This window comes from Acipenser ruthenus, chromosome 23, assembly GCF_902713425.1.
Source record: "Acipenser ruthenus chromosome 23, fAciRut3.2 maternal haplotype, whole genome shotgun sequence".
Taxonomy (NCBI): domain Eukaryota; kingdom Metazoa; phylum Chordata; class Actinopteri; order Acipenseriformes; family Acipenseridae; genus Acipenser; species Acipenser ruthenus.
In genome coordinates, this window is record NC_081211.1 from 18,080,893 (window position 1) to 18,090,177 (window position 9,285).

Genomic DNA, 9,285 nt, shown 5'->3' on the forward strand with positions numbered 1-9,285 from the left:
ATGCCTGTTCTCACTTTTTTTTTGTAGTCATTCAAAATATTACTTCAATGTTCTCAATATAATTCTCAATAACCCTCTATAACAGCAGTGTGGAGTAGTGGTTAGGGCTTTGGACTCTTGACCGGCGGGTTGTGGGTTCAATCCCAGGTGGAGGACACTGCTGCTGTACTCTTAAGTAAGGTACTTTACCTTACTGTAAATGGGTAATTGTATGTAAAAACAATGTGATATCTTGTAACAATTGTAAGTCACCCTGGATAAGGGCGTCTGCTAAGAAATAAATAATAACAATATAATAAGCAATATTGTGCAAAATTCAGCTATTGTTACAGTGCTTAACCTAGCATATTTATGTCCCACCTCTGCTTACTAATGAGAATACCTTCAACTGTTTATGTCCCGCCTCCGCTCACTTATGATTGGACTGCCATGGAGAAAATGCAGATCTTTAATTGGTTATTATTATTATTATTATTTGTTTATTTAGCAGACGCCTTTATCCAAGGCGACTTACAGAGACTAGGGTGTGTGAACTATGCATCAGCTGCAGAGTCACTTACAATTACGTCTCACCCGAAAGACGGAGCACAAGGAGGTTAAGTGACTTGCTCAGGGTCACACAATGAGTCAGTGGCTGAGGTGGGATTTGATCCGGGGACCTCCTGCTTACAAGTCCTTATCTTTGATTTTATTTCATATAAAAAAGTTACATTCTGCACGATTAAATTGTAAAAAAAAATAAAATCTTTAGTTGATTAAGTACACATGTATTTACTAACTACTATGTAAATACATAGTAATTAGAGACACTTAATGTAAAGTGTTACCAGGATTTCTAAACAATATTAGACTGTTAATTACAGTGTAAAGAAAACATGTAACTAATGCATTTATAAAGAAACTTTATCATCTCTTCCATGTCATGCAACTGTATAGTGGTAATGTTCTGTTTAAATGCTACTTTAATAAACTATTAATCTGTGTTATTAATCAACAGTTCAAACATTAAATAACATATTTACAGACTATAAATAGACCTTATAAATGGACCAAAGTAAGTTACTATAATTATAATAATATAAGTCCATAGTTTTTTCTTAAGAACACAATGCAGTGAATGCTGTTATCTACTGTTTATTGAACAGATGTTTCACTGTAGATTGTACACCACTTAAACTTATTTACACTAAGTGACGATAACATCAAATTAAATAATTAATTTTGTTGAGAACGCAGCACAAACAAGATATTGAGGATAAAGTCCTTGCGCTTTATTTAAAAAATCTTTCCATGATACCCCGCCTCTAAACTCCCTTTTCACAAATAATAACATTAGTATGCAACATAACATAAAGCTTTTAATACAAATTATTTAAACATAGAACAAAACAAAACAAAAAAAGAACAACGAGTATCTAATCAAATGCAGTGTCCGATTCTTTCCTAGGATGCCAGTATAAAAACGGTATGACATTTAAAAGCGAAGCAATGGGATCATCAATGTGGTAAAAGCAGGCTGCCTTGGCGAGTTCTATAGTAATATATATAATTTGTGTACGGAAGCGCAGCAAGCAGTAGCAGTAAGATTTCTTTTGTTAACTCATATGACAGTCGCTAGGGTGGTTTCTTGTGAATGGTGTCATTGCGCTGTGGATATCAGTTTCTGGTTCATGCTTGCTGTTAAGACAAGAATTCTTCTTTGATAGTCATTGGTATGGAGGGGGAGACAAGACCACTGCTGCTGCTGCTGACCATGCCCACTGTCCCTGTGGATCCCACTCCGGGCGGGGTGGGGGTGGCCTGTTGCCCTGACTGCTGCATCTTCTTCTTAGTCACTTTCCTTTCCTTTGCTCGTCTGTTTTGGAACCAAATTTTTACCTGTAAAGAAGTCCATAAAAGTATTTATTGAAAGCATCGAACAACATGACAGCAATCTTATTTTGTTGTAGATTTTTCCCCCAAAACCATCTAACACACAAAGGGTTCTGATTTCTTAAGGCATTTTTTTAAAATATAAAACTATTGATCTTACAAAACAGGTAACAAACCAGACTTAACGTGATTAAAGTCTAACGTGCCTGCACTCACTTTTCAATTTCACATTTCATTGGTTGCTGTATTAAAATCCAACACGGTTTATTTCAATTGAATGCCATCCAGTGACTTCAAAGACCTTTAGTAATACGTAAATAAACTAAGTTAAGATAGAATACGTTTCATTTTATCTAAGACATCTCGTTGAGACGTTTGTTAACCTTATCCTGAGTGAGGCAGTACAAGGTTTAATCTGTTTACTCCAAACACACAAGCTCTTTTGTTTTATCATTATTTTTGCTACTTGGAATTACATTTACAACATGCTTGCTGGCACCTCCGCTCTCCCGCAATATGTAGAGTGGGAGGAGCCAGCAGAGCTGAAATGCCGCATTGTCACATGATTTGAATGAGGAAGTCTATTCAGTGCCTGCGCAAGGTTTAAAGTTCCAACCTGTTTGAAGATCTTAATATCCTTACTAAAATCCTTCCACTGTATTTTTATTTAATTAAAGATTGGCACCGATTGGATTTTTAAAATAGACCCCCATGTCTTGATTTACAACAGGAAAAGAAACACACATTGACTGACCTGTCGTTCAGAGAGCCCAAGTGTAGCAGCCAGCTCTGCCTTCCTCCTGATGGTGATGTATCGGCTGAAGTGGAATTCCTTCTCTAGCTCCAGTCGCTGGTGATCTGTGTAAACCACTCTGTATTTATCTTTCGTTCTGGTTTTTCCTCCTAAAACAAATTAGAATTCATAATTATATTCCTTTAGCTTGAAACGCCACAAGGAATTTGTCAGCTGACCGTGTAGCGCCAACTACAAACTCTACATTTATAACGGAATTGCTACTGAAAAATACATTTGGACACATAAATGCAATAGTTTTTGTGATTCGGCGAGAAGAATCTTTATAATCAGACTGGCATGATCAGTGTATGTAACAAATTGCTTTTTGACGATGGCAGTATTTTCAAGTTTATCCAACCACAAGCACTAAAAACAATGATTCATTCTATAAAAGAATGTGTTTCATAATTAATGCTGCAAAGTGTGCTATTGTGTGACTCCTTATCAAGACTACATGTTTAACCAAGAAACTTGCTGCACATCAACAGGCTGCTGGAATAATTAAGTCAGAGCGGTATTGACTGAACCAGCTTGGTCTTGATAAAGATATTGTATTTATTTAAGCAAACCAGTATTTAAAGAGATAAGAATGGCAGTCTTCTTAAGAAGGGTCTGTATGACGAATATAGTGCAACTATTTTTTTAAAGTGTATCCCTCTACAACCCCACGCAAGTATTACTAGTTAAAATGATTTGATTACTTTCAGAAAAAAAATGGGGGAAATATATTGCAACAAAATGTAAGCCTGTATAAAATATCTGTCCTAATTTCTATGACAACTAACAAGGAGTATCCAGTGGTAAATTAAAAAAAGAGGACTATGATTCAAGCAAATATTTGTTTAGGGAATGTATTTTATGTATTACTCAGCTAAGATGTATTTAAATAGTACACTTTGAATGTGTTCTATTCTGGGGTCTAAGAAGCTGATTATAAATAAAGCTGACAGAACCCCAATAACTATCTGAAATGCTAGAAGAAACCCCAGATAAATTAGTTGGTGGTTACCACTAATGGGAAGTTCATGAGAAAGAATGAGTTGTTGTGTCAACACAACAAAGAGGTGCAGTTCCAGTATGATGAAACTGTCTCTCTGTAGTTAATGTGTAACGCAGACCGTCACATAACCTGTCTCGGCCATCTCTGTCTGAATCTAAAAGTTTTAGATTTAGAAATGTTACTCATCTGAATATATTCAGTTGATACTGGAAAAGTACCTAATTGTTTTGACAGATTTTCTCAACTCTTGAATGTAATCATAGGAACTGAACCACCTGAATTAAAACATAGATGTATCTAATTCTCCCCATCCTTTCATCTGGGTTCACAGATTTAAACTATATTTGGACGTAGTTACAAATGACAGTTAAAAGTAAACAAAATCAGTGTGATAATATTACACATCAACAATGCTGGGTTTATTTGAGCATGTTACAGATACCTTCACCAGTGCACTAAAGCAAGCATTACATTGAATTCCACAGGGATCCAAACAAGTGCTGCCTCAAATCAGCCATTCCAATTGAATAGGCTTTTTTTTTTTACTTAAAGTCCTGAAAGGGTTCAATAATATAGTGCATGTATTACATAAATAACCCATACATCCTGTGAACCTTGGTTTCTTTTGTCCTCATAATAGGCAATGCATTATACAGACTAAGGTTGCAGTGCCTAGAAATAGAAATATATTTACATAAGCAGTACACTATAGAAATGATGAAGGGCAAAATGAAGGGTGTAGATGCAAAGATTCAAGAAGGCTAAATTATTATAGTGTAGTAATAAATAACAATAGTAATAATCCTGGCAACATAAAAGTAGGGTAATAACAAATGAAGTTTTAAATCAGTTATTAAGTAATTATGTTATGCATTGTTACACATGTTTTTATTATGTTATGGGTTATTATACCACAAAACTGTCATAGTATCAGCTGTGGCATTATTCTGCAAATAAATTGTAATTCGTGGCTAAGTAATAAAATGCTAAATATGATTTAGACCTACTTTTCCACTTTCTATAAATATTTGCGAGTTCTTTTGGTCTTGTTTTCAAACTGCTTTCTAAACTTTGTGTAGGGTAAGGTCGTTGTTTTTTGTTGGTTTATTATTATTATCATTTAATGTAAATGTTGTCATTTTGTTTCAAATGCTTTTACTGAATTCATAGGATATATTAACACCATTAACTTCATACTGCTGAACGTTAATGAATCTGATTTCAAAAACGTGATTATTTACTTACAAAATGTACGAAATGAAAATGTAAGCCATTTTTAGAAGGCATCCACCAGGGCAGAAATTGTCTTTATTTATTTATTTATTTAAATCTAAAGTGAAATATAATTATTTCACGTAATCAACTCTGTTGAAAAGTTGTTAATTATTTTGTGGTAAATATCTGTAAACTTACGGAATACATTACTGAAAGTTTACCAGTAAAACACAGGCTGGTAATCTCTATAGGCCTATGCAATGTTTTTTTGGACTCCAAAGATCTACCATTCATACGGTCTCTAACCCACAAGTTTATCTGCATTCAATTCCGCTTGAAACTCGGTTAGTGTGCAGTTGTTACTTGTTAGCTGCTATCCATAATAAAAAAAGAAGCAAACTCTTGTGTTCAAGATACGGGAACAACTGGACGGGTTCATTGGTTATCTGGGAGTGGGTATAGCAGCAATACAAGGGGTTTTCTTGCGCTTTCAATCAACACTTTGGGAAAGAAGCCGAGATATATTTTGTATTCATTGGCACGCGCCACTCATTTCCATCACTCCTCTGACAGTGTTAATGTCGCTTTCATATTCGTTTATGCAAACAAGTCTCGGCGTCTGATACTTGCATTTCCGAAAAAGAAACTGTATAGAAAACAAAATATGAGTATTTAAAAGTAACCGCAATCACGTGATATTGAATAAAACGAATTTAACTAAATTGTGAATGTCGTTTTCGTTTTAAAACGATATATGTTATATATTATCACAACAGAGTACATCTTGACTTTATTCTTGGAGTAGTTAGTAATACCCCGTATCTGAACTGAATCCCTGGGTTCGTTATACCCCAAACCAGACTCGGCCTTAATGAGAGGAGCTGAGCGCTGCTAGTGCTGGTAATTTGGAAAATGCTAAAGCACTGCATTTTGGGGGAAGGCATGTGACATCAAAGATCTAGTCATTTTAAAGTGTTCCCCTCCTTACTACATGACCAAAACAATAGATCGGGACAATGCAAACAATTAACTCCGCTTGAGGTCCCGGGCTACCCGAGAACTACAAATGCGCCTGATTTACACGACAAAGCCTTCAAACTTGTAGATTTGGGTTGATCCCGGGGTCCACTTCCACTTTTTTTTGAATACCTCTTTTTTCTCGTTTACGTCTTCTTTGAACTTTTAAAAACCGATGTTCATTTGTGTTTCCATGGGGAGATGCTTCCACCTTCTTTTGTAATGCATCCTGCTGTAACATATCCCGTCGTCATGCAGTCAGACCGACGCTAGAGTCAAATAATAATAATAATAATAATAATAATAATAATAATAATAATAATAATAATAATAATAATAATAATGACATAAAATAACCGTAGGTAGTAACTATTTATAAAATCCATATAACGGTTCTACAAAACTCATTGACATAAATAGTGCGGTAATTGTTAGAAGTAGTATATGAAATGGGTATTTCGGCTATAAAGTGATTTCACCTTGTAAATCCGTTATAGAGATTATCCCCATAAAACTGATGAGTTGGTGCAGTTAATGTCATGGTTTATTTGGGATTGAAGGTGTATAGATTCACAGCTCTGGGTTTTTAAACAAGACTTCTAATGATTTAACTGTAAGTCTATAACTAAATAGACAAGATATTGAGGCCATGTAAAAAACAGACAGCTCGCTCGATAAAATACCAAATCGGATTGCATGTGAAATGCTGTGTTTGTAACTGTGTGGAAATAAAAGTATTTACATCAGCCCCTCTACTTATAAATTAAATCAACTTCCATTTAAATTAGTATTGGGACTAAAGAGGGTCGTTTAAAAAAACGCTATTAGATTGACATGATCTCTCTTATTTATTTATTTATTTATTTATTTATTTTGGCTTGTTTTTTTAAGCAATACAATTGACATTCCTCCCTCCATATTTACTACAATAATTTTAAATGTACGCTTGTTTATTTATTTCATTTTATTTCGTCATAAATCTGTGTTTTAACATGTTGTTTCTTGGTGTGAGATGGTAACTGTCAGATAACTTTTACATCCTTATAACCAGGTCAGACTGAATCACAAATAACGATGGCAATGCAGCACTTTCCAAGTCCTGTTTGAAAAGACAGAGTCCTCAGAAAATTAAATAAGCTCATTACTTTGTACTAGAAAGCATCAGTGTGATCCCAAATAATTGCACAATTCTGTTATATTTCACATCGAAATCAATCCTTAAACAGCACATTTCTAACAGATATTTACAGGGGGAAATAACGTTTTTTATTTAACCGGTTTCTTGAAACGCCTACTGTAATTTAACATATATAAAAACAAAGGTTTCTAAATTAGAACCACTAGAACCTATTGCCATAATTATTTGGAACCCTTAAGTTACCAAATGTGAGACATGCAAATATCAAAGCTTTATGTTGTACGGTACTTGGAACCAATTTGATGTCATGTAAAACACATTGTATAGAACGCTCTGTTGTTCGGTATAAGAATCATCGAGGCCAGAAGAACCATAGGAACCATCTTGTCTATGAGTTAACACATAATAATACACAATAATAATATTAAATGAGGGAACCTTACCACAAGATGTATTGCGACAAATCTGTAAATGTTGCAAAGCAATGTTTGGTGGTTAAATTAAGAACATGAACACTTTTTAAAGATACCAACATATGTCATAACTATTCTACGATGGTAACATGCATCTGTTTGCTTCAGCCAGTGAAACTTTAGAGAACATTTAAATTAATTCTACTTAAGTAATATCTCCTATATGCACACATTTTATGCTCCAAAATCAAAACTATCTCGATTTGAACAGCTTAAAATGTCATATTTTACTAGGTTGCTGGAATAATTGCCACTTGTTTATTTATTTATTTAGGCCTATTTATATATGTGTTTATTTATTTAAACAAATCGCACTCACCTGCAGATACTGGCGGAGCATTGCGCCTCATCCATTCGTACGGGTTCCTCCTTTGTGCATTCGGGGAGAGCGGAGCCACTGAAGAGTTGATAGCAGGGGGAAGGAGCCCAGGGCCCGGGGGCTGCACTGAGTTAAAGTCAGAGGGGCTAAAGCTAATCTGCCCCGGGTTAGAGCTGGAGGTTGCTGCCCCTGGTCCATAAGAGTGCCAGTCTTCCCTGGCAGGTGCATAAGCTGGATTCCATGTGCCACCGGGCTGGTTGTGGTGAGGGTCACCGTTTATTCCTGTTACGTGGTGATAACCGGCAAAATCCGAATACTGAGGCGGCGCAGGAACAAAATTCTGGTGATTCAAATTCAAGCCTGGGTGTCTTACAGTGTTTGAGTACATGCTGGTGTCCTTATCCAAAAGATAGCTCACGTACATCTTTGCAAAGGTGTCCTTTTGCGCATAATGTGTGTCAAGCGAATTCCTCTCTCCCAAGCTGTCCCTGGCTTTTCTTTAACCAAACCTCTCCTCTCCTTCCTGATTACCTACCTGTTCACTTTAACTTCTTGTTTGCTAGACTTGCTGCCAGTTTAAAGGCACCACCGTGACGTCACTCGTTTATAACCCCACATCTATCTCTCTCCCGCGTCAGAATCATTTGCATTGAAAGAGAGACACCCACTTCAAAGAGTACCACGTACCGGTATCAAAGCAGTCTAATGTTTGAATACAAATGTTACAAATGAAGGTGATACCTAAGTCAAAGTTTATGCTGATGTTGTGGATGCTGAAGCGGTCAGGGTTTTGTCTCATGGGAGACATTGCTCATGGGAAAAGCATAAGTAGTTTTCTATCTGGGTGACTCCAATTTAAATACATGCGTATTAAAACAACAGTTAAAACAATAGTCATACACAGTACACACGTTTTAAAAGCATTCTGACAATACACGCATGCTTGTTTAGTTTGTTTTCTAACGGGAACAGTTACTGAACACTGGGTTATTTAGATATGTATTTATAGTCCTATACCGGTCATAATTACGCACCATAAATATCCTATGCAATTTAGTTGTCTGAGGGTTGTTTTTTGTATTATTTTCAAATGTTTTATTTAGTTATAATAATAACATAAAATTCAAATATAAGTTGTGCTCACAAGTAGTGTTATTTGTTTGAGATACATGTAAATACATTAATCCATGTACTTATTATTAAACAGCTCTCTCGCACACCCCCACACTCCCAAGAGTTTGTTTTTTAAATTAATCAATTAAAAAGTTTGTTGTCAGTTCATGTTTTAGTATGAGGTTCAGCTCGCTCCTTCTGTATTTCATTTTTACTTTATACCAAAAGTGAGATCCTCGTTTTCTTTTCTATAGCACAGTACTATCGGTCATGTCACTCCAAACCAAATCGTTGCAACAGGTGGTACAGGATATCATTATGTATGCTGTTCATATCTATATC

General features: G+C 35.5%; 1 protein-coding gene across 1 annotated transcript; it reads right to left on the minus strand.

Moving 5' to 3' along the window:
- Positions 1-360: 360 nt before the first annotated feature.
- On the minus strand, positions 361-8,390 carry LOC131699618 (homeobox protein CDX-1-like). Its single transcript, XM_058996745.1, has 3 exons — positions 7,831-8,390; positions 2,627-2,775; positions 361-1,878 (listed from the first exon to the last, which is right to left on the minus strand). Exons 1-3 carry the CDS (start codon positions 8,252-8,254, stop codon positions 1,681-1,683), a joined length of 771 nt encoding a protein of 256 aa, XP_058852728.1. The 5' UTR covers positions 8,255-8,390; the 3' UTR covers positions 361-1,680.
- Between the last annotated feature and the right edge of the window lie 895 nt (positions 8,391-9,285).